General features: G+C 37.1%; 2 protein-coding genes across 2 annotated transcripts; one reads left to right on the forward strand and one right to left on the reverse strand.

Moving 5' to 3' along the window:
- LOC107472586 (uncharacterized) lies at positions 1-1,450 on the forward strand. The gene is made up of 2 exons (XM_016092100.3): positions 1-1,088; positions 1,204-1,450. Exon 1 carries the CDS (start codon positions 97-99, stop codon positions 967-969), a length of 873 nt encoding a protein of 290 aa, XP_015947586.1. The 5' UTR covers positions 1-96; the 3' UTR covers positions 970-1,088; positions 1,204-1,450.
- A 1,346-nt stretch (positions 1,451-2,796) lies between these two features.
- On the reverse strand, positions 2,797-14,928 carry LOC107472593 (uncharacterized). The gene is made up of 14 exons (XM_016092105.3): positions 14,300-14,928; positions 10,940-11,049; positions 10,069-10,131; positions 9,785-9,974; positions 9,015-9,119; positions 8,793-8,923; positions 8,105-8,672; positions 7,238-7,303; positions 7,008-7,084; positions 6,082-6,354; positions 5,272-5,596; positions 5,038-5,187; positions 4,255-4,791; positions 2,797-3,222 (listed from the first exon to the last, which is right to left on the reverse strand). Exons 1-14 carry the CDS (start codon positions 14,555-14,557, stop codon positions 3,034-3,036), a joined length of 3,042 nt encoding a protein of 1,013 aa, XP_015947591.1. The 5' UTR covers positions 14,558-14,928; the 3' UTR covers positions 2,797-3,033.
- Between the last annotated feature and the right edge of the window lie 12,379 nt (positions 14,929-27,307).

The following is a 27,307-nucleotide window of genomic DNA, read 5'->3' on the forward strand; positions in this document are numbered from 1 at the left end:
TTCGCATCTTTAAATTCCACAGTAGGCACGCACGCAACGCAATAGGAAAAGCATTATATATAGATCACAAGAAAGAAGAAGGGATTTGATATATAAATGAAGTGTCAGAAACACGTACCGGATTCAACCAGCGACATCGGCGTTTGTGCCACTTGCCTCCGGGAGCGCCTCCAAGTCATTCTTGCGGCCCAAACCCAAGCCCAGGCCCAAACAGAGGACGAAGACGAGGACCAACCAGCAGAAGCTCTCGCATCTTCAGACCACAGCAACAACCAATCGGAAAAGAACGCCGACGAGAAGAAAAACCCTCCGCCGATCAATGCTAACGACTTCGTCGGACGAAAGGACAATGACAACGACAAGGTAATCTACAGCACGCCGCAGGTCGGACCGCCATTCTTCGTAACCGCCACGGAATGCGAGGGCAAAACGCCGAAGAGGAAGTTCGGAAGGTTCTGGAACCCTACAAGCCTGTTTAGGACGAAATCGAACGTGACGGAAAACTCGAATCGGGAATTGACAACGACGTATCGATCGTGGATGTCAATGATCTTCCACGACAGACGGAAGAACAACGGCGGTGGCGCCTCGAATTTCCGGCAATCTGATCGAGAATCGGAGGGTTTCAGTAGCGAAATCGACGGACATGATCGGTCGTCTTCCACGGAGAGCAGAATCTCTCGGGAATCATCTCCGAAAAGCCGGAATCAGGCGGCGCCGGCACCTGCGCGACGGTCGCGATCGTTACAGGCAGGGAAGAGAGTGTTTAACTGGAGGTTATGCTTGAGCCCGATGGTTAGGGCAAATTCAAACCAGCACTTGGTCCATAACCATAAAGGAACACTTCAAGAAACCGGTGCATCCGTGGGTGGTGGGGCCCAGAAAATTAGATTTATCTCGGCAGCGTCCTTTAGCTGCAGCCGATCGAAGAAGCTTGCGCATTTCGGAAGAGTCGATCGCAACCATTGATTTCTTTTAGGGCTCTTATCAGTTATAATTACTTAAAAAAAATTATTATCTATTAATTTCTTTGTGCAGTTTGATTTTAAGCAACAAGAATATGTGCATTTTCTATTAACGAAAAGGAGGTGAGTTGAGGAGGAATCATTTGTCAATTTTTTATTTCTTATTTTTTTTTAATAGCTTTTTGTCGTATTAAATAGGCACTAAATCTTGAGTTTATTTTGTTGGTTTATTTAATAGATCATTCAAAAACACAGCTTGGCAAGGCAACAGCCAAACAGAGTCCAAAAGTCCAAACCAAGTGAAGGCCAAGAAAAAAACGCAAATTTCGTTCTCCAAAAGGCATCTCTTGGACCTCTTTGCTCTCGTTGAATACATTTACCAACTTCCCCATACAAAAGATATTAACCGTTGAAGGTTCATGCCTGTGCCCTTTTAGAGTAAATAATAATCTTAATCCTTGGATTATAAGCATCAGTTACATTAGTTCATGGAATTAGAAAGCTATGTGTAAAGACTCCAAAAAGTCAAAATCATACTTTGTCGGTTTGTCCATATTAATTCTCATAATATATAGTTAGTCAAGATGTCAAATTACTCTCTACATATAGAATTGAATCAATTGATTTTTGTTTGTCTTTAAAGTGTTTGATTTAAAGTAAACAACTGGTTGAAACTTTAACGATTGATAAATAATGACAAAGTGCAAAATAGTATGAAATATGAAATATCCAATAATCCAACACGTCCTTCATAGTCATCGCCATTGCTAATGTCCTGTGAACGAACACCATCGCCTTCTACTTTGGTCCTAGAGGCTACAACTCTTCAGAGAGCTGACTAATCAAACCTTCACACTCTTGTATCACTAAACTGATTTGCAGAACAAAAAAAAGCTTCTTTTAATTCAAATTTGAAACATTTCTTCCAAAGTTCAAATTTTGATATACTGAATTTTCCACTACCACGTTTCGAAGACATTTTGACTAATAAATTTAAAAATTAATTACTTTATATATAAATTAAACTACTATTTCTACTCATTAAAGTTTTACACACTAATAAATCAATCAATGAATAAAAGAAATTGTCATTTCTACTCATAAAAGATAGCTCTTTACTATAAATAAAGAGGAGTGCTAGGGCCAGCAACTTTTGTGTTTTATAACCATCAATTGGTCATCAATAGTGTTTTTAATGGTGTGAGATTACATCCAATGGTGAGAAATCACTCACTTTTCTTTTGATGGTTAAATGATGGTCACATAACACAAAAGTTGCTGCCCCCTAAACTTTCTCATAAAGTTATCCGAATAATGAGAAATCACCTAAAAACTCTAAATTATCCTTTTTCCTTTTCCAACCCTCCCTTTTATTATTTTTATGGATTTCACCATCTCCTTCATCAATACCACCACTGCCATCCACCATAGCTTGAAGCAGAAGGAGGAAGGTGGGACTTATGGTTGGTGTCAGTGGTGGTGGTGGTAGTAAAGAAGATGATGAAATTCATGAAAAGAATAAAAAGAGGATTAAAATTTGGGAGATGGATGTTGAGATTAGAATTAAAAAAAAAGAGTAATTTGAACATTTTTAAGTGATTTTTCAGTGTTAATTCTATCATTCGAAACCATCTTTTATGGGTAAAAATAGTAATTTTTTTCATAAATAGATTTATCAACGTTTAAAACTTTCAATGAATAGACATGATAATTTAGTCTTTTATATATATAAAAAGAAACTAGTATAATGCTTTAGTTTTTTTTTTGAAACCATCTTATATGTTCCTATCAAATTTCTTCATATCAAGCCTCACAATGGCACTAGCAGTCATAAATAATTTATGGATCTATACTTGAATAAATAAATAATTAATTATATGTTGCTAGTAGCAAGGAATTAAATCTTGCCCACAAATAAGTCTCTTCCTGATTTCACCTTTTTTTCCCTTGAGGGGGATTAAAAAAAAAGAGTCTATTCTATCTTTATCTAAACAAAGAATGAAGTCCTAGCAACAAACATTTGAACACGGCAATCACCAACTCATTGTCAAGAGAGGAAATTGGGAACTTAGGGCTTCCTCAGGGCAGATGCTGCCCCCATTGCAATGGCAAGGACAATGCCAAGACCAGCACCAACAGATGCACCCACAGCAGCAGAATTAAATGAATTCGCCTTAGCTCGAGCATCTCTACTTGCATCACTTGACATTGCTTGTTCTCTTGCCAACTCCAACATAAGTCTGTCTCTGGCAAATTCCTGCACCAAAAGAATTGAACAGAAATAGAATTTCTCAGTGTGTACTACTGTAACAGATATATTTGTAGTGTGATGAGCGAAAATTGAACCCAAACTATATCAGCTGATAGATACTTCAATTTTTATAACTGGTTAAGCCACTGTAAGGGATGAATATATATCAGATCAAACAAATCAATAGTGCTCCATAAAAGAAATTCAAACAATCAAGAAAGCCAATTAAAATAAGTATTTTTCAATACACACCATGGTGTATTGTTGAATATTTTATTAAAATGAACAAGATATGAATGCTTTGTTCACATATTAAACGTCATGTATGTTAGTAAATTATACTGAATCTGTGACATGGATGGTTGATCTAGAATATTAGCAACATAGGTCTTAATGAACATTGATTTTATTCATGTACATCTAAAATAAAACTGTTTCCTATTCTAAACCAATTATTTCAAGAATGTTTATTTTAAAAACAGTTTAGTATGATGAATAGCATGTTTAAACCAGAAAACTGGGGAAAATATAATTAGACTTGACTACACAAAGAAAAGGCCTCCAGCAAAGGAACCAAGATAAGGACTCCAGGCCAATAAAACTGGATTACATTTCAAAACCTGCCCCGGGCCCAATAAAGAAAAATGGGGTCATCATTTACCCAACAGAATGTCATCATATGCTTAGTAACAATTACCAAACAGAAAGCATCTTCACCTCATTGAAGCAGCCGGAGAACATCAGCAACTCAGCTGGATATTGGAATCATCTCACAGCCTTTGGAGGACCTTGTTTGTTTTCCTCTAAAGCAAAGCTTATGGGTTTTATTGTTTGTTATGCATTTTTTAATTTTGATATTTTGCTTATAAATTTTTAGTTGCAGGCTTATGAATATTTGAATCCAACGGAGCATGAAATGCATTGTTCTATGATAATAACATTTATATGAAAGGCAATTCACAAATATAGAGATACTACTAGTATTACTCAAAACAAAATAACATAAAACTATGAACCACAAAATAAAGGCTTCCCCACCTGTAATGAAGACTCCTCATGACTGCGAAGTACCCGGTGGATTTGTTTACAAAGAGAGTCGACACCTTCAACTGGAAGAACTATCTCCTTCCTCTGGAAGGGCCTTTTAACAAAATTAATAGGAGCCAATAAAAGCTTTTGAGGACCCATCTTTTTAACAGAATCTGCATTGTTTGGATCCCATGATAGAGTGGCCCCAGCAAAACCAGGCATAACATATGGACAGGAATTTATAACTTCGGTTGAGTTAGGAGATGCTTCGTAAGCTTTCAAAACAGCATTGATCGCTACCTTTTGAAGGTGTGCGCTAACTGCAAATTTATTTGTTATTGCGAGAACCCATGGAATTCCAAGAGACTTGGCCTCATCCAAGAAAAGTGAAAGGACAGGCTTTGGTTGTGAGCTATTTGAATTACTATATCGAGGTATGCTATGGGATAGGTTGTGAACAAGAACAATTAAATCTGTCTTCCTACTTAGATCTCGGATTCCAAGCCACAAATCATCCCTGAAGCAAGAAGTTTCCTTGGTAAGTTCCTGCAAATTAATTAAGAGAAATGGAAATTTAAATGAACATCATAAGGTACATTTCATTAATTTAAATGCACATCCAGAGTTTACTAGCAAGTGCAACCCAGCTCACTATTAAATCAAACATATCAACATCCCAACTTTTCAAATCAATCATATATATCCACACTAGTGAGTACAAAGGAGGATATTTTGAAAGGAGAGTAATATGAAAAATTGGAAAGCAACCGACACGAAAAGAAGGTTGGTTACCTGCATATTTACTCCAGAGGAATCACAGTAGCACAAACCACCAGCAATACCTTCCGGTACATCAACATCCAAAAGTGCATCCTCTATGGAGGAAATGTTGGATTTACGTTTATTCAAGATTGCCTTTAAAAGAGTAGTTTTACCAGCACCCTGCACATTAGACAACTCATACAACTTATAAGATGAAAAATAATAAAGTATATCCAGAATGATCCCAAAGCAAAATTGTCATACCTCCATCCCAATTAATCGTACCCTACGAGTTCTGATGTGAACCTCTTTAGAAACCGTTGAAAAATCACTAGTGCAGAATATTGAGAAGTTATTTAAACTTTCCGGACGGATAAACTTATCCTTGTCAATGGGTGCTAAGTTCCTAGCAAGCTCAGAATCAACAGAAGTGAACACGGGCAACAATGAATCTAACAAAGTTTGATGCTTTGGTGGCCTTCTTAGTGGAGCACCAACTAATATTCTCATCTTCTGTAATTCCGGCTGAATTCCTTGATTTGAAGAATACTTTGGGGCAGAAGGAAAGGACTCAACTGAAGTCGAACACCTAATTAAGATAAAAATACACATTACATTACCTATAGGACCATTGAAGTTAATGTTTAAGGAAAAAAAACATTTAATTAGAAAGTTGTTGGGCACTTCACAAACAAAACCACCACTCCATCCTATTTCTTTAATAGAGTAATGTATATTATAAATACTAATTAGGGTCTTTTAAAGATCAACTGGGAAGAATAGATATCGTGCACAAGTATTCAGAAGTGTATTATTAATCAAATGAATAAAGCCACAGACTCGTGAATGGCTTGTCATAGCAATTTAGCTATTGATATGCATCTCTACATAACCTTTAGTGAAAATGGAAAACCAATTGATTTATCCGTCATTATCAAAATAACTTTTAATAATAACATTATTGATTAATTTCTCATGTGTCTGCCCTTGCTCCCACCCCTCCAATTCGTAAAATTATACATATACATGTTATCAATAAATTTTGATGTGTCACAAAGTATAGCATGTCAATACCAGTTACCATTAACTTGGGCATGAACCAATGTACAGAGATGCAACCCAAAACCAGTAATATCAACTTTTAGAGGTTCTCCATTTTTCGCTCCAGGCCCATCATCCCATCCGAGAGGAACAATTGTAGTTGCAGTGCGAATAACAGGAGACTCGACTATATGCCCGAGCTCCACAGTCCCTGCAGTTGCAAGGCCAAGCCATTGTTGTAGATGAGGAAACTGCTGCCATTGCTCAATCCCTAGGAAATTTTCACTCATACACAAATCATAGATTCTGCAACAAATGGAGGAGGAAAAGGATTATTTTATCTCAAATAACTTCAATTAAACATGTACACAAGCAATTTCAAATGCTTCAACAACCAATCCTTATTCTAGTTGGTGACTAGTTGGGGATTCAAGGAGCTAGAAGCACAAAAATTAAAAAGTTTACTCAACAGAGATGACCATTATTAGAATTAAATGGATTTAACACAACTCAATAGTTAGCTCATATGGTGAATGTTAACCCAATAACTTATAACGGCTATTTAGGCCCTATCCCTATGTGATGTGGTGAGTCCTGTACAAGTAGGACTAGACATCTGGTGTGTAAAGTTTACAGGACTAGACATCTATGAATGCCCCATTAACAACCATAGGACAAGCCCCTAACACCACAATCAAGTGGATCCAAATCAAAGGCTTCGATATCATATTTGAAATGAGTGGGCTTAACCCAAAAACTAGCTTAGTAGCTTATAGAATGAGGATTGCCATAACACTTATAAAGGCTAAGTCTTATCTCTAAGCAATGTGAGACTCTAACAGCCATTAACAAGTTCTTTGAAAAATGGGGGAATGTGGTCATTTAAAAGTAATAATTTTAGGAACATATAAACATAGTTTCAAATATATATAACACGACAAGTACGACTAGTCAAGTACCTTTGGAATCTAGATCTATATGATTTCATTGAATGAGATTGTAATCTTTCCCTCAATTCCGTAATCACTGATTTGACCTGAAAATGTCTTTGCCAAAAGAAAGCAAACAAAATGAGAGAATTTCCAAAAGTGTATTTATATATAATATAAGGTTTAAATACAAATTATCATCCAAAAAAAGGCAATGGAAAAATATCATGGATCAATAAGCAATGAAAGGAAGCTCATACCGATGTCAGTTTTGAGTACTCCGCACCTGATAGTGACTCTACTGAGGAATTTCCCAATAAATAAAGCTGTTTACATGAAACCATTTTTTATCAGTTAAAAATTAATGAGAGGGGAAAAAAGGGGAAAGGATAAGCAGAATATAAAAATAAAATTGCATGGTCATTGATGGAAACAGTTGACTGTAGGACATTTTACTCTTTTTAATTGATCCTACTCATTCAAACAGCTTTTTGTAAATACAAATATATGAGAAATAAAAAAGGCTTGATCATTAATGTTAAGCTCCACACTGCTTAAGAACAAAATGTCCATGATAGCTTTTAATAGAAAACTTGGGTAGCCCCTCTTTGAGTTATGTTTTTATCTGGAGCTAAACATACAATCTTAATTTGATATTAAAGCTTATCCTTTGATCTTCCCTCCCTCCATTCTAACATAAGCCTTCAGGCTTCCCCTTTAATCATGCACATAAACTCATGCTTCCTAGCTTTTTGCTAGTATATATAAGCTACAGGATGAAGATTTACATATTATATAAAGGCCAATAATTCAAAAGTAGGAACTTACAGCTACTTCCTACTTTTTCAAAGTAAATGAGACACAGAAACACTACTTTCACACCAATCATAGAAAAGATAGAGCAATGGCGGGAAAAATCACATGAATAACCAAGCCAAGAAAGCAATAAAAACAAACATAAGAAGATGATGGACTGCTTAAATAACAAACCCCTCACATTAACATGCCCAAGTAAAAAAAATAAACTATCCAAATTTAAATTTAAAATAAAAAATAAAAATAAAACTTCATCCTTAGTTACAGCAAAAGAACACTAGTGGAAAAGAATCATCTCTGATAATATCTACCTGTCCGAATGGCACATATGAAGGTAAATATGGAACTCTGCGCCATTTTCTTTCGTCTCCAGTTACAATATTGCCTTTTGTATTTGTTTTTCCATTCTTTGCCAACTCCAACGAATGTTTGTCACTGTCTGGAAAAGGCTTGAGTGATATGCCGTCAGAATCCTCTTGTATTTCAAGTGATTGTGGTTCAACTACTTCCTCCTCAATCAAAGTACTAGCAAGAGAACCAGGCATCGAATTTGTTTCAATAGAATTAATTTGTCTCTCTCGTTTACTAAATTGTCTCAGTACGGATTCTAAGGGTACCAGCTTTGAGAGTCTCCAGAAGGATTTATGCAAAGGACCTACCCCCAAAACCAACTGCTCTCCATCATTCTCTTTCGGCTTCTCTGAATCTTGGCCCCTCTTTGACGATAATAACCCATTAGTTTCATTTTCAGAAAGCACTGACTGAGGCTGAGCATTATTATAATGGTGGAAATAAGCAGGAGATAAAATACGAGGAATCAAATCTTCCGGGATGCAGTAACTCTTAAAATAGTGCTGCCAACCTTTTCTATTAACATAGCTGCAAAAGGGGAAAAAAGGAAAAGAAACCAATGAATATTTTTAAGTTTTCATGTTTCTAAAGAGAATACTGCAGCTAACCAATTTAGACAAGGAGTAGAAAAATACAGCGAAAACATACTCCTTCAGAGCAGCATTTCCTACAGGAGGCTGAGAAAATGTTATACATTTGATAGAGACTTTCTCATTTTCCTTTGATGAAGATGAAGCAGCAACTACTCTCAAAATGGCAAGAGTAGCTAATGCGGCTACCTGTGTAGAACATCAGGAACTTAGCATTTGCATATTGTTCAAATGCATCTACACCATTGTTATGAAATCTAGATGGATTAATCATACTTACAGCTCCACCAAGTGAATGACCACATAAAACAAGCTTGCGTTTCTTCTTTTGAGCAAGCCTATACAATTCTAAAGCAGGTATTCCTTTAGCACGAGCCAAGAAACCCTAGGAGTGAAACCAGCAAAATTAATAGAACCTAAGGACACCATATTTACATCTATAACATTAATTAACATATCACAGTATCAATGACTAAAGGTTGGACCATATCCTTGATTAAAAAATACCTATAACATAAATAGTTGAAAAGAATATAACATACCATGGTGATTAAGCAATTATTAATTGACCATATTACGCAGCAATATAAATCATAAATAACCTATAAGATCTAAAGAAGTAAACCTTGAAAAAAAAGAGGTAAGTGGTTAAATGAATCCATAGACGCCATACTCTTCAGAAATTCCAATTGAAAGTTGCAACTGAGTCCATGTAGTTTCAAAAATATTTTAAATTGGGTTCCTTACAGGCTCAAAAGGTAGGCTGAATTCAACGCCTCACAAAAAAATATCAGAATTAAGCACATGTTATCACATATTCCTAGACTAACTCAGTTTCTAGTGCTCATTGATCATGTCTTGGTTACATTATTCTTATTTAATTTAATATTGAACATGCTATAAATTTCTGTATGTGTGGGCTCATAAATGCACAAATTTATACATAATTCTATAGAGAAGTTTACCTGATCCCTCACCATTGAAGAATATATAAGAAAAGAACCAAGCAATAAAAATAAAAATAAAATTGATAGAAAACAGGCATTTTACCCTATGAGCAGCAGGTTTAGATTTACTATTTATTTGTTTAGGCCTTGACTCCAAAGGGTTCCACATATATTCTTTTCCATTTAAGTTTTCACCCTTATCAGATTCAGCATGTGCACATCCATCTGCCACCTCAGGAGCATCCTCATGGAAGATCGCACCTTGAAGTATATTTGCATCAGCAATTACATCCCTATCAAGAAAATATAAAGGTATATAAAAATCATTCTCAAGAAGAAGTACTGATTTTTTAAAAACTTACACAAAGAATCCCTGAAATAACTCACTTATATTGTTTTGTCCCTATAAAAGAAGCAAATAAAGTGTCTCCTGCCTCAGCCAACAAATACCTGAAACAACATAATCTGTCAAATAACAGTGCAACACAGCTTAAACCGGACACTAATATAATCCATTTAGGAATGAAGTGCATACAAAAACATGTAAGCACAATACTACTTTGAGGAGAGACAGGAGGGGGGGAAAGGATCTAAGTGGTTATCAATAGATTAATTGCATTTATTTGAAATATCTTTTAGGTACTTGTATATAAACATTCTTTTTTAGCTTGCTTCCCCCTGTAGAAAACATCTTAGGTTAGTCCCTATGTATTTTTGAGGATGAGTTTTGACCCCCACCAACAGTAAAATCACTGCCATGTGACTTAGAAGCTACAGGTTCAAATATTGGAAAGAGCCTCTCTGTGCTCAGGGGAATGAGGTTCCATAAATCCATCCTCCTCAAGTGCCACCATCTAGCACTAGGGCGCCCTACACCTATAATTATTTTCACTTCTATCTCCGTAGTCATTGATTTTTCACCATTATAATACCGAAGCTTATCATAAAGTTATCACGATGCATAAACTTAATGGACGCATAAGGGTCAACATGAAAATGTGTTATATAAAGAACTCCACCAATGAGTGTCACTGCTTCCTAACAACCTCATCCTTTATGTCCAAATGTTCAAATATTAGGTTAAGGGAAAAAAAGGTTTCTAGTTGCTCAAGAAACCGAGGACGAAATTTTCAGGAAGAAAATAATAGAAACTTCCAATGTTCGAATATTTAATGGCATTTATGAAAATAAAATTAGAAGAATTCTATTAAAGGCAATTATAATTCACACAAATAAAGTTATATAAAGACTAACATACCTATGAGGAACATGATCTGACGAAGGTTGCACCCGTTCCAATGCAACAATATGTCCTCCAAAATCAGCCTTAAATTTATTTACAGCTCTAATCATCTCGGTGGCAGGTCTCTAAATTATAGGAAGTCAGACATAAATGAGTAATTAACTTGTCAATTGACACTAGACATAAATGAGAGTAATTAACTTGTTGATTGACACTAACTAACTAAATTTCATGCAAGCATAGCATACATATACTCTTAGTGAAGTTTCAAAGTAGCTTCGTGTTTATGCAAGACCTAAGGCCATTTAGTATGGTGAAAACTCTTATGCTGCATTTGTTTCTGAGAACAGGACAAGACAAGACACTGAGAACAAGACATAAAGGACAAAGACACAATTTTGTGTTCTTGTATTCTGTTTGATGATAAACTAGAACAAATTATGAAAATTCAATTTATTCTTATTTTTTTCCATTCAAAAAATTTGAGATGAAAAATAAAATTATGAAAAATTAACAAGAATAATAAAAGAAAAAATGAAAAATAAGTTGTATCCCTTGTTAGTGTCTTCGTGTCCTTCCTGTCAGGATGGACACAAAATATACTGATTCGGTGTCTCTGGACACAATGTCTTTGTCCATGTCTCCTCTGTCAAACACGATTTTGTATCTCTGTATCCCTGTCTCAGTGTCCTATCTCTGTAAACAAACGCAGCCTTTAGTTCCTACTTTTCCAACATATTCTCTAATGCTAATCATGGTTATTGAGTCACGAGTTCATACAAGTCATTTGGCTGGTTATTCGAATTGTCTTCACTTCTAATTCAGACGATTGGGCATTAGAATCACACTAATACATGCTGGAATTGTGAATCACAACATCAAAAACGATTCCCGGTGGCACTAAATCGTGAATCACACGTTTGAAGTTCATATGCAAAGTTCGGCAAACAGGTCAAGAAAACCCGATGCTCACTCTAAACATGGGCTTTCTCTTTTTTTGTTTAAGAAGAAACAAAACACTTAACACCGTGGGTCGTATTTTAAATATTTAATGTCTCTCTGCACCACAAATGGTGCATTTCCATTTGTTTTCCAGGGGAAAAAAAAGTACAGTGCCTTTTATGCATATCAAGATAAAATCCAAGTATTCTAAGTCAACTTCTCTTCCATACTTTCTTTTCTATCTTTCTCTGCACATTATTACTTGTATATTTAATAATTAATTTTTTTAGATTTTCTGCCTTCTGTGAGATATTTGTTGACGATGATTTTGTATGTTTTGAGCTTATACATGACTTTGGTGATGTTTTTATGCTATTGGTATCATGAATTTTTTGTTCAGAATACTATTTGTTTGTGTTATAGTATACAACAACAACAACAACAACAAAGCCTTATCCCATTAGATGGAGTCGGCTACATAGATCAAACAACGTCATTGCAGCCCTATCATGTGTTATAGTATATACAATGTAATTTTGAACGATATCCCTTAATCTTACTATTCGATATGATTTACAATTCAATAATTAGCCTTAGCAATTAGCATTCAATTTAAGAATCGCGATTTGATAACTTTGATGCTAATTTGCACTTAACAAAAAATACTACATATACCTATCTAGATTTTATTACACTAATTGACCTACCTATCATTACAGAATATAGATCATATACAGTAGCAAAAATTAAGTTTTGGCTCTAATAGGATCCAAAGATCTTGCGACACAGCTTTGGTTTATGCTGTATTTTGCTATTTATGTGGCAGACAAGAATGTAAGAAGTTTTCATGATTGCTTTTCGAATGTAGACTATATTTGAGATAGGATCACTCTTTTGGCTTCCGTTTCATTCCCTGATCATTGTGTGATTTCTGGAGTGCCATTATCTAACACATTGCTGACTCAAAACCCATTCTCTGAAATCCTTTAAAATAAATTAAAAATAAAAGGTGAAAACTCAGGTACAGTCAACTTCACGTGAAGTTGATAGTTGAGAGTCGTTAATTGATTTGACTAAATTTTCATCTAACAGCTCTCAACTATCAACTTTACGTGAAGTTGACTGCACCTGAGTTTCCACCAAAATAAAAACCTACAAAAACTAGAGACTTCCCATTTCTAGAAAGAGAATAAAGCAAACAGCATAAACCAACACAGAAAAAACCTAACCAAACTTCACCACCCTCCCATTTCCTCAACATAATCATTTTAAATCAGATAACTAAACCAAAAAAAAAAATTCAAAATCTCCCACAAAGCTGAAGCCAGGCCTTCTACAGCTATATTTGGATTGGTGGTTTGAGATGAGTGATGAGCTCAAGGCAGTATAATGAGCATTCATTGTTTGGATTGGTGGTATAGGATGGTGGAACAGAATGGGGCAGAAGGAAATTTAATCGGCCCCATACTTGGATTGACAAAATTAGGATGGAGTGGAATGATTACTAATGAACAGAGTCCATTCAATTAAATCAAAACTTTCGTTTTTTGTTCTTTCCAATACAGGAGGTTTGGGATGGAATTAAGTTTCATTCAAACAATGGAGAAGAATAATTAATCTACTCCTCTGGACTCCATTCCACTCTATATCTATCATCAATCCAAACTTAGCAAAAAAAGAGGTTTGCGATCGAATTGAATCCATCTATTCCATAAAAATCCTCATATTTTTATCCAATCCAATTTTGAGTGTTTAGAGGGGAAGCCCATTTTATATAAGACAATATTAACTCAATTCTTTTGAGCTCCATTCACCACTACCTTAAATATTACTCTACTCCAGTTCCTTTTGTTTTTGTTTGGGTATTACCACTCCCTTAACTTCCATCAATCCAAGCATAGCCTTAAGGTAGCATTAGGCTCATGTCCTTGGATAGAAAAAACAGAAAGATGGTAAAGACAAGTCTCCCACGTCCCTTTAACTTCGGACAAATAGAAGGTAGTTAAAAATAATCTATGAGATATGCCTCTGGTATTCTCTATTTTGAAAATAGAGAAATTATCTTTCCCAAGATACTCTTGTCCCCAATGTCTTTGTCTCCTCTGTATCAAAATGTTAAACCACACACTACCTAAATTATCAGAAAATATAAAACACAGCTCAGCTCTCTCCTGCAACAGAATGGAATTACTTCATCACTAACTATCCAACTCCATTTCTAATTTTGTCTATTGCGCTATTTCCCATTCCATCCCAAACTACTAACCAACATACCCTTAAATCCTAATTGAACCACAATTTAATACCACTGTTCAACAACAACAATACCTAGTGTAGTTCACTGCATGGATTAAACAATGTCATGCTATGCTATTACAAACAACAACAACCGCAGCTAATACTGAGTTTCATATGCAGTGAAAAGAAAACTACCTTGTAAACGCACTCGGAGAGAACCATGCAACAAAGGAGATCCTGCAAATCAGAGACGGAATCAGCCTTAAGTGCGAGGCAGAGATCATGGAGCTGCTTCCGGCGCCGCTCGTACTCCTCATGGATCCTCTTCTTGTTCTCCCTGTGGCTTGTCCATGGCCACTTCATCCGCCATTGGAGTGGTCCCCACGACACCTTCATCAGCTTCGCTCCCTGGTCCCTGATCCACGGCTCCACGCGCCTCTGTATGAACTCCATTGCCGCGAGGGACAGGATAGCTTCTTGCGGATTTTGAAACAAATAATAATCAATCAATTGATTCAATACAATGATAATCCATATTCCTAACCTAATTGGAATTTAACGAGAAAGAAAGAGAATAAAAATCTAGAGTTGGGGTTTTTGTTTGTGTGTTGAGTTTAGAACAAGGGAGGGATAGGGGATAATAATTATTATAATAATTATTATAATTTTTAAATTAGATTTGGGCGTATAAAATGGAGAATATGCGGGAGGTTACGAAACGGAACTGTGTGTGACGTAGACTGGGGACTGTCACAATCACATTTTTGGGGTTGTTTGGTTTCTTTTTGAGTTCTGGTAGTTATATCTTCTCTCGTTTGATTGGAAATTGTTGTCCACAAATATTTGATTAATAGAAACTAGAAAGTTTCGGTAGATTCATTCCGCTGCACGAGTCATTCGATACGGACATACGGTTTAAGATATGAATCTCAGGTTTAATGACTATTTTACTATTTTTAGAGAGAATTTACATATCATTTGCGAAAAATTAAGATATGTATCAGATTTAATGAATATCTGCGAGAATCTACGGATTACTTGCGAAAAGAAGCCTAGCTATTTTCCATGAAATCATTATATTAGACTAAGATCTTTTATCTTTGGTAAGAGTAGGGGTGTATAAAAAATAACCAAATTATGATTAACTGGTTAAAAAATTATAACCATATTTTGATTAACTACTTTAATAAAACAATTTGAAAAATTATATTTATATTATTAAAAGGTGGTTAACTAAAACAAAATTTTAAAAATCGATACTCGGTTAACTAAAACCATAACTAAATTGTATATAACTCTTGTGATTAAATTAGTTAATCGATTTTTAATTGGTTAAAATCGGTTTTTAAGTGATTAAAAACCGACTTTTAACTTTGATTTTTGAAAAATTCAATTTTTTTAACCGGTTATTTTTAAAAAAATAGTTTTTTTAATTGGTTTTTATTTTTATAACTTGTTAAAAATTAATTTTTAATTTTTTTTAATTAATTAATAATCAATTTTATCATATAAAATTAATTTAGTTAATTAATCAAATTATATTTTTTGCTAACCCAAAAAAAAATTAACTTTTGGATTAACCAAATCATATGCAGCCCTAAGTAAGAATAATCAAAGTGTGTTTATATTCATAGAAAACTTAAGAAAAATTCTAGCTAATCAATATTTTTTTAGCCAATATGTTAATAAATCAGTCAATTTTATAATAAAATATCGAACAAAAATAAATATTTAAAATTATTAAAAAATATATCCAAAATATTATAAAAAAACATTTAAATCTAACAAAAAAAATATCGAAAATTATAGAAAAAAAATAACATTCAAAATTTCTAAAATTTAAATATCTAAAATTTAGAAGTATTGTTTATTTTCAATTTTTCATTTACTTCTTAATGTACATTCCTGAAAAAAACATTTGAAATTTTTAAATAAGTAAAATATCAAAACTGACCTTAAAAAATTACAAATCTGACTATAAAAAAAATTAAAACTAATTTATAACCATAAAAAATTAAATTTCATAGACAAAACTACGAATCTTAAAAATCTATCAAAAATTTTTAAATTGACTCTTCATTCTAACCTAATCACTCTCAACTTTTAATCCCACTTCATTTTCATTATCCAATCTTCTTCACCAACACTCTTAATCTTCGGCAAATTCCTCACCAGCTGCCTTTGTTTCGGTCATGAGTCAAGCTAAACATAGACCCAACCCCAAAGAACAATCATTCCTGTTAGATACCATTGCAACCCGATTCACATCCTTTAGAGATCCTATGCACATCTCCATTGGTAAAGGAAATTTGATTGTAGTTGTCATATCCTCCTCCAACCTGGCTTACGACATCAGTATGATTCTAATTGTGTCTTTCATCACTTTGCAACTAACTAGCACTCCATCCTCCTCAATCTCTGCTACCTTTGTAGATGATTCTGGTGCGACATGAAAGATGATGAAAGAGCTCCCTCCTCAGACTGCAACGATAGTTGTGATACGATGATACCATCAGAGGTTGTGCTACTATGTTGACTATTTTTTGATAAGATAAGTTAGTTATCTTATCTTATCTTATATTTGAGTGAGGTCCTCGTATCTTCAAGGGAACCGCCCTTATCTCTTTAGGCTTGGGCTGCTCGCGGATTTCGGTCGTGTTCCTCTATTTGGGCTCTTTACTGGGCTTTTCTAACAATTTGGCCGAGCTCCTTAAGAAGAGGTCGGATACCTGAAGAGGTCGATTGCTCTGTCACTAAACATCCCGGGTCGGATGGCTCGATCCTGGGTATGAAGAGTGCCCCTGCTCGAACTCGGTCTTTTCTGTTGAGATTGAGTCTTAGTCTTTAGGACTTCGAACCTTCTCGGATGAAGCCGAACTCGAGCATTTTGTCGACTTCTTCTTTGTAGGGTGTTCTTCCTTCTTTTGAATGCGAAACGTTTTGTTTCTCTTAAAAGCGCGTGCTTTAGCGCTCTAGCTTTGGAAACGTACGAGGGTTTAATACCCTCATTAATTGGTTTTTTAATGCCCCGTTTCTCTTGGTTCTTTTTGAATTTTGTATTCAAGAAACAGTTTCCTCTTCTCTGTAACTTCCCCTCTTTTTTCTCTGTTTTTGTTCTACATTTTCATTTTTCTCTGTGACGCTTTGTCTTGGTACTTTTGTCTTTGCTTCGAGGGACGTCTTTCATTGCTCCATCTTTCGGCTTTTCTTCAGAGCTTTTCTCCTTTCTCCAGGTTGGTTTTACTTTCTGCTTCTCTGCTGCTTTTTCCTTTGATTCTTGGTGAAGCTTTGATTTTGCTTGCATGCTTGAAAGTTTGATCCTTTATGCTTGGCTGTTATGATGCATTTTTCTGGTATTTCTTCTTATGATTAGGGTCTCTTAGGGCTTTGCATGTTTTATTTGCCCTTTCTGTATCTTTCTGGGATAATAACTTTGGCTTCGTTTGGTTCTTCTGGAGAAAAAGGTTGCGTCTTTGATATCCTCCGTTTGGAATTTTTGTTGTTTTGTTTGAACTGCTACTTTCATTGTTCCTTTAATGACTTTGTTTGAAGAGGGTTGTTTTCTTTGTTGGGAGATGGTGTGAGTCTTCACTCTGTTATTGCCTCCAAATGATGCCCCTGGTCCTTGGGTTGTGTCCTGGGATTTTTCTTTTTACTGCTGAGTCTGCTATCTGCTGTTTATTTTTGCTGTCCGAGTAGTTTGTCTGGTTTTCTGAGTAGTTTTAGTAATCCATCTTCTTTTCTGTTTGTAGGACTAGTTGGCCATGTCTTCTCGCAAAAATATTGTAGAGACGTCTTCTAAGGTTCCTGAGGGGATATTCGACTGGTTGGACTCCCTTGTTTTAATATGTGTTTCTGTGGTGAACGCTGAGTTTTGTGCAGAGCTGAGAAAACATCATAGGATTTGTGGTAGTGATGCCCAGGAGAGGGATTATGAGCTTGTAGCGCCTGATTCTGATGAGAGGGTTTGTTTTCCAACCTCGGTCGAGGGGGAGCGTCCCTTCTTCTATGCCTATGATTATTTCTTCAGCCAGTTGAATATTACTTTTCCCTTTACTGCCTTTAAGACCGACTTGTTGTGGTCGTGTAACGTTGCCCCATCCCAACTCCATCCGAATTCTTAGGGCTTTATCAAGATCTTTCAGTTGCTTTGTCAAGAGTTAGGCGTCCAACCTTCTCAGACTCTCTTTCTTTATCTCTTCATTTCGGCCAAGCCTGGGGCTTCTTCCAAAAAGAAAGCCTCTTGGGTTTCTTTTAGATCTGCCCATGGACATAAAGTTTTTGCTATATATGATGAGTCCTTTAAGGATTTTAAGAACTATTTCTTTAAGATTCGAGCTGTCGAGGGAGCTCGCCCCTTTTTTCTTGACGAGAACGATGAGCCTGCTTTTCCTTTGGAGTGGCAGAAGAATGTGACAGTGTCTTGTTATACATGGGAGATGCTCGACGAGGTTGAGCGGGCTTAGCAAGCAGAGAGCAAACAGAGAGAGAATTCGATGCTGCAAATTTTCACACTGTGATACCGTGCGCAGCAAAATCAGCAATAGAGGCACAGTTTTAGCATGTCTATACCCATGAGAAGTTCAGGGAAGTTCAAGTTCAATTCAGAGGTAAAGTGAACTGTATCACAAGATCAATGTATTCCACCCTAGGTTTCACAACATACAAAGTCGTAGAGCAGGTTGCCAACTCCACATTCAACAAGTTTGTTGTCACCTACGGCGCAGTATCACGAGAGGTAAAGTGCCAGTCTTTGCTGTTTGAGTCAAGGGGCATATTGTGCCGCTATTCCGTAAGTGTCCTAAGCTTTAAGCGAGTGGATAACGTGACACCGAAATACATACTAGAACACTGGAACAAGAACATAAAGAGGAGATAGACACACATCAAGAGCAGCCAAGATGAGCCTCTACCAGAGCCGAGAAGTAAAAGATTCAACAAATTGGTATTTCGGTCGCACAATATATGCGAATTTGCATCCGAGTCCGAAGAGTTGACCGAAATTCTGCATCGGGCGTTTGACAAGGTCATGGCTGAGATGCAAGAATATCAAGAGAGAAGTAAAGGAAAAAGTTTGTTATCCCACGAAGATGCGACATTGAGCAATGTGAGCGACCTTCAAAGCCCGCCACGCATCAAAACAAGAGGCCGGCCCAAGAACCGACTTGGATCAAACTTGGAAAAAAAGATCTTAAATGCCATGAAGAAAAAGAAAAAGACAGCTCTAAGCGAGGTAAAATTGACTTGCTTTCGATTAGGTAAAATTTCAATTATGCATTTTGCTAATATACAATTAATTATGTGTTTTGTAGTTGAACATTTTGGATGCTGGATCATTGATTCAGTCAAGCTCCACTCTTTACAATGCACCAGATATGAATTATCTAAGAGAGGATTATACGAATTTTAGTTTTTATTCATATAAAGTTTTGTTCACTCATGAGTAACTTTCGGTTCATCAGGGTTATAGGAGGGTTATTTTCTTACTGTTGTTAGTCTTTAATGAATAGTCACTTTTTTTGTGAAATTTTTTATCCCAAAAGTCAATTTTTTTCTTTATTGAATATTCAATTTATTTTGCTATGTCAAAGAGATTATAATTAGCTCTCTGAATTTCTATACAGTTTGTTTGCAACTTTCGGTTTGACAAGTGTATTAATTTCGGTTCACTGTATTTTTTAGTGTTCTTAATGTATTGGTAAATACACTGATTGCAATCACTGAGAACATAGAATAAAACATCAGCCAGACAGTTTCAACAGATATATATCTCAGATGAGTAATCCATCTTGAATCAAATATAAATATTAATATTTGATATATACATTGATATTAAGAACAAATATATACATTAACATTTACATTAATATTGACATATATACATTTGAAAGAAGCATTGTTTTCTTTTTTAACAAGTTAAACAAAATATTGTTAATTATAACTAGTCAATCATAGTATATGCTATTTACTATCTAAATCCCCATATGTGAATTTAAAATAAGGGCTGGAGAGGATAGCAGATGGCTTTGGGAGTCTTATTGCTTCAGATTTCCAAATCACTTGGTCTCTGATTTTGTTCATTTCGTGCAACAGAAGATTCAGATCATATTGGTACCTGAAGTCATCAATCTCTTCCTACATTTCAATTGAAAGGAATTAGTTACATAAGAAATGAACCCAACTGAAATAAGAATAATATCATTCAAAGTGCTAGTTATACTGTAAAAATGGAATCACAATAACCCTAAAGCCTGATAACATTAAATATCAAGTAAATCAAAATCACAATGCCACCGAACCAAATAATGTTCATGTGGTGAATAAATGGTGATTAACTTTGAATCAACAAGAATAGTATTTCTCCATGCAAAAGGAGTACTGAAAAGAGTAACATCCAATTTCAAAACCCTAGTTAAACTATCCACTCAACTGAATGAAATAAGAAAAGAATTTAGAAAGTACTTACTTGCGTCCAAGCTTTATATTTATATCTCTTCCCGCTTTTGATCTTCGTGGATCAATTGTTTCGAGCCATTTCATCACGTATATTCCACAATCATAGCTAAGCAAGAATTCAGTATAATACGATTAATAGTATACAAAATAAAACACATTAAAAATAGCACTATATATGAGAAAGATTCTTACTCTGTACATTGACCATTCAGTGCGATATACTCTGCTTCCTCTCCAGTCCGTCCTCCATTAAGGGTTCTACCCCAGCGTACACCCTCATCTGGAAAATTATTAAATCCTAAAAGGGATACAAAAAGTAAATAAAGAGAAGCAACAACAGTGAACCGAACTCCTCTCATCTACTGAATAATTTGAATAATTTACAACAAAATAAATTACAAAAAATTTGTTCAGTTTTACTCTTGCTTCAGGTATATCTTTTCTTGACTTATTGATAGGGTCAAAGACATAGAATTTCTTTTTGTTGACATCAGCAATCCACAACCACCATTGCGCTCCATTGTGAATTGGCACAAATAGCTGAAGTTTGGAGAAATGATAGAATATTTCAGTCGAAACAATCACAAACAAGATAATTATTGAAGAATTTCTAGAAATTACAACTTACAAATGGATGCGATGCAAGTTTTCTCTTGTCAAGAAACTGGCGGTGGTGGGCATACTGCTCAATATCGAACCTGTAACCCTTGTTTGTGGTTTTATCAGTGTAGTCCATGCCATGTCTTCCTAACATAAAATTCTACAAAACGAACATCAGTTAAGTCACATTTTCACCGAACCGAACACAATTCATATGCTGAATAAAATGTAAAAATCATTCAATCATGCAAAAGAACGCAACACAACACATAACAATTAGGTGAATCAATATTAACATTCCCACTGAACCGAACAGCAATCACCAGGGAATAAGAAATTTAGCTTACTACAATATCCAGCGGCACAATGTATATTTGTTCCTCATACCGGCGAACTTTTATTTGGTTGAGAATCATGTTATGTATACTGACAACCTACACAAAGAAAATTTATGAGATATATTGTATAAGAGTGTTTAGAAAAATCATTAACGTTAACGCAATTGGCAAAGAATTTACCATGGCATGCACTTGTTCTTTGCGCATTAAAGACATGAAATATTCTCTTAACCCCTCGTAAAGTGCCTCGTGTTTCAAGACGAATATTGTATCATATTCGTTGCTGCTATCTTTTGTCCTTTTCACATGTGTCATCCAATGATAACACTTTTTGATCAACTCCTTCGAGATTTTTATCTTTTTCTCCGGAGTTTTGAAAACTTCAACAGCTGGTAAGGTTGGCTCAGAAGATGTTGCTTCAGTAAACTTTAATGCTGCTATCACTCCAGCATCTACCACCGCCTCTGCCAGGATTTCAAGCTGTAAAACAGGCGGCTCAGAGAGATGAGTTGGTTGAGATGCTGGTGGACTTATCCCAAGGCTAAAAGAAGGCATATCATCTTCCCTTTGCCTATGTTGCTATTGTTTTTTGGTAGGGCTGCTGCATTAAACAGAAAATAGTTCAAAAATAACCCATTAAAATTAATAAAAAGAATTTTTATGTGCAACTTACTCATTATTAGAAATTTCATAGATATAGTCATCGTTGATTAGCTTTTTAATAACAGAACTCGTAACCGACAACGTAGGTTCTGGCTCTGTTTTCCTCAGGAAAGATATCTCGACAGCCTACTTTTCGGGTCCTAGAGGGCAGCTGTAAGAAACAGAAGAGATAAAACTTACAATTAAAGCATGTAGTGAAGTGAAATTATCAGAATTTGTATAAGCAGTAAAACTTACACATTAACATGTACTTCTTCTTTCGATTGATGCGTTGTTGCTTCTTTGCTGGGCTACTGTTGCGGTTCCAAAGGGCTGCTGCATTAAAGAGTATTCCATTAAAAATAAATAAAAAGTATTTTATGAGCCCACTGAACTGAAATTAAACAATGTGGTGAACAATGGTAAAACTTACAATTCATGCTGTGCTTCTTCTTCTTGTTTGGGAGTGCTGCTGCATTAAACAGAAAAGATTTTAGTAATGATACAGATTTTTTTAATAAAAAGAATTTTAATTACCAGCTAGATCAAAGATTATAAAAATGATATTAATTAAAACTTACACATTAATTGAAGGTTCTGGCTCTGTATTCCTTGGTGAAGATCCCTCAGGAGCCTGCTCTTGTTGTTCAGTTTGTTGTGGCAGTGGTTCTTTGCTCGGCTGCTATTGTGGTTTCCAGGGGCTGCTGCATTAAAGAGGAAGCGGTTCAATAATGATCCCGAACTGTTCATACCCCGGGTCGAGTTGTATGACCCGGGCTGATTGAAGACAAATCGACCGACCTGTTCAGACCAAGATTACCGGACCTCTTTATAAAAGTGGTCGGCCAAACCGCTACAGAGGTCCAAGAAGGCCCAAACGAGGAATACGATCCAAATCTAAAGGCAGTCCAAAGCCTAGAAAGATAAAGGCGATCCCCTTAAAGATAAGATGACTTCACTCAAAGATAAGATAAGATAACTATCTTATCTCCAGAAAGGTCACTCCACACCATTATAAATACACTAGAGCACCCAGGTATAACTGATACTCTGATTCTACTAAAAACCTGCTAATACCCTTGCTAACTTAAGCATCGGAGTTCCTTGCAGATACCACTACCCTTCGGTGACGAAGGACCAGCAGCATTGCCCGTCCAACAAGTCGGACGTGACCGTTCTGGCCACCACCCACCAGTCGGACACGTCATATCCGACCAGCACAGAAGATCTTGTCCGAAATTGACCTACAGTTTCAGGTAACCCTCAAAACATTAGCGCCGTTGCCGGGGAACTTGAAAGTCATCCCATCATCATGGTGGACAACCTTAACGACGACCACGATTCTGATGTAAAAAACAGGACGCCGCATAAGAACGCGGACACCACACCAAAAGATGTATCTCAACCAGATAAAGATAAGAATCCACCAAATGCAGAAATAATGGAGGCACTTCAAACTCAATAGGATCACCTCAAACAACTTGAAAAAGAGGCAGAGCATCAACGAGAAGCCGAGAAGGACCTCCGAAGAGAAACTAGGCGACGCCGGGAGTTAGAGGATAAACTCCTAAAACTCGAGGCCGATCTCAAAGCCAAAGCTACTCGATCCAGTCATGAAGATAGTCTCCGCAAAGATCAGGACCCATTCATCAAAGAGATCATGAAAGCCAAAGTCCCAAAGGACTTCAAGGCGCCCGACATGACCCCGTACGATGGCACATCAGATCCAAGCCATCACCTCGGTAATTTCAGAAGTAGAATGTATTTCACTGATGCCTCGGATGCTATTCATTGCAAAGCTTTCCCGACTACCTTAACAAAGGCAGCAATTAAGTGGTTCGACAGTCTGCTCCCTAAATCCATCACAAGCTTTGACGACTTAGCCAAGAAGTTTCTTGCCAAGTTCTCCATCCAGAAGGACAAAACCAAGCACGCCCCAAGCCTATTAGGGATCAAGCAAGGAGATCAAGAAAGTCTTCGCAACTACATGGAAAGATTCAACAAGGCATGTTTAGACATACAAAGTCTGCCGACAGAAGCAGCCATTATGGGTCTCATCAATGGCTTACGAGAAGGACCTTTTAGTCACTCCATATCAAAGAAACATCCCACATCTCTGAATGAAGTGCAAGAACGAGTAGAGAAGTACATCAACATGGAGTAAAACTCTCGACTCGGAGAGACCTCAAAATCTGGATTCTCCTATTCCTCCCGAGATAAGGACAAGGAATCCAAAAAAAAGAATATCAACATGGAGAGAAGATTAAGAAATACCACAATTAAACCCCTCTTCGGGTGTCTCTTGTGGAAGTCTACCGAGAAGTATGCCACACTGAAAAAATCCCACCACCTCGACCAATTAAAAGTAAAAAAGGAGGTGAAAATCAGACAGAATATTGCGAATACCATCGAATTTATGGACATCCCACCAACGAGTGCTTCGACTTGAAGAATGTCATAGAGAAATTGGTGAGAGAAGGGAGACTAGATCGGTACTTAGCCAATAAGACATATGAGGCTAGAAAAAGAAGAAGGGACGAAGAGGTCGGACGAACTGAGCGACCACCTCGTACTTCGGATAGACATGTCAACATGATACATGGAGGGTTTGCAGGAGGAGGAACCTCTAAATCATCTCGCAAAAGTGACCTTAAAGAAGTATATCACGTCGAGGGAGGAGAAAGAGCACCCGACCTCCCTACTATTACCTTCACTAAAGAGGACGCGGCTGGCATCATCTCGGGACATGACGATCCCATGGTCATCACTATCATATTTGCCAACGCTAATCTCCACCGCACACTGGTGGACCAAGGAAGCTCGGCTGACATATTGTTCAAAACCACCTTCGACAAACTCGGCCTAGAGGAAAAAGAACTTAGAGCATATCCAAACAGCTTATTCAGACTAAGAGACACTCCAATCCAACCACTTGGATACATCTTACTACACACAACCTTTGGAAAAGGAAACCGGTCAAGAACGCTCAACATAGACTACATCGTGGTCGACGTAAGTTCAGCCTACAATGCCCTGATAGGTCGGACAATGCTAAATCAGCTCGCCGCAGTAGTCTCGACTCCACATCTATGCATGAAGTTTCCAACTACAGAAGGGATTGCTACGATAAAAGGAGACCAGAAAATAGCGCGTCGCTACTACAATGAAAGCCTGAACCTCAAAGACAAAGGAGAAGAAATCCACACCATCGAACTCGGGGGAGTTCGAGGTCAAGAAGAACCTCGTCCACAACCTGAAGGCGAGATAGAAAAAGTCCAGATCGGAGATGTCCCAGATAAAACAACCAATATTGGTGCAATCTTAAAAGGAGATGTAAAGGAGTCCCTCATACAGTTCTTAAGAGATAATATCGACCTCTTCGCATGGAAGGCCGCAGACATGCCGGGCATAGACCCCAAACTAATGTGCCACAAGCTGGCAGTGTATCCAGGATCTCGGCCAGTACAGTAGAGGCGTAGAAAGCTCGGACCAGAAAGATCCCAAGCTGTGGAAGAACAGGTACAAGCTTTAGTAGAGGCAGGATTCATAAGAGAAGTCAAGTGCCCACTATATCTAGCCAACTTCGTTTTGGTAAAAAAATCAAATAAAAAGTGGCAGATGTGTACTGATTATACTGATTTCGACAAAGCTTGCCCAAAAGATCCTTATCCACTCCCAAGTATCGACGCTCTGGTGGATGCCTCCTCCGGTTACAAATACCTCTCGTTTATGGACGCCTATTCGGGGTACAATCAAATCCCGATGTACCCACCTAATCAAGAAAAAACCTCATTCTTAACCCCAAAAGCAAACTATTGCTACGTCATCATGCCATTCAGACCCAAAAACGCAAGAGCCTCTTATCAAAGATTAATGAATAAGGTCTTCACAGACCATGTCGGGAAAATCATGGAGGTATATGTGGATGACATGTTAGTAAAGACACAAAGCGAGGAGTCATTATTGTCCAACCTCACCCAAGTATTCGATACCATAAGAAGGCATGGCATGCGACTTAACCCTGCAAAATGCACCATCGCAGTAGAAGCTGGAAAATTCCTAGATTTCATGCTCACACAATGAGGAATCGAGGCAAATCCGGATAAATGTCGGGCTATACTCGACATGAAGAGTTTGACCTATGTCAAAGATTGGCAGCCTTGTCCGGATTTCTAGCTGGATCAGCAATAAGATCTCTCCCCTTCTACGCCACTCTAAGGAAGGGAAAAAGGTTTAAATGGACAACGGAGTGCGAGCAGGCTTTCCAGGATTTCAAAAGGCTCCTCATGAACTCCAAATAGTGTTTGAAGTGCTCCACAAACTCCCTCAGATTGTACCCATTGTGTATAAATTTTCCAAGCTGCATATTCAAAGCCTCGCACCTGGATGTCGTCTTCAGTCCTGCGAAAAATTTCCCTCAGATATGGGCATTGGACCAGGAATGCTTCTTGGCATACATCTCCATTATCCACAGATGATCCTCTAACCCGTGGTCCGCCACGTTATCCGTCCATATTCTCTCAAATTCGTCAACCTCTAGATCTCCCATGAGGCATAGACGGAATTTCCTAAGAAAACCCGGCCGTCCAACTCTAGCAGTGGCGTTCCTTAACAAATACCAGCTACACAGCCTGTGGTGTGTACTGGGAAAAACTGTGCTAACCACACTCTTCATGGTGAGGTCATCGTCCGTGATGACAGACTTCGGCTGTTTTTCCTTCATTGCCTCAAGGAATGACCACAGCAACCACACAAAGCTTGCTTCGCTCTCGTTGCTCAAGATGGCGTAGCCGAACACCACCGTCCTCATATGATGGTCCACCCCTGAGAATATTACCAAAGGGCACTTGTATTTGTTACGACCGTAAGTTGCATAAAAACCTAGGACATCACCGAAGACACTGTAGTCATAACGACTTGTACCATCGCACCAGAAGAGATTTTCCAGCGTCTTGTCAACATCCAGCGAGTACTTCCAGAACATCCCAAAATTAGTGGTCCTTAAAGTTCCCATGAACTTCAACGCGGACTCCGCATCTGTCGCGCCAGCCCGCCTTTGCTTCTCTATCGCATTTTATATGTTCTTTATCTCGAACCCAACAGTCTCGAATCCGCCTGACTGATTGGCAAACGCGTGGAAAATCGTCGGCACCCGCAACCCAGATTT

This window comes from Arachis duranensis, chromosome 2, assembly GCF_000817695.3.
Source record: "Arachis duranensis cultivar V14167 chromosome 2, aradu.V14167.gnm2.J7QH, whole genome shotgun sequence".
Lineage (NCBI taxonomy): Eukaryota > Viridiplantae > Streptophyta > Magnoliopsida > Fabales > Fabaceae > Arachis > Arachis duranensis.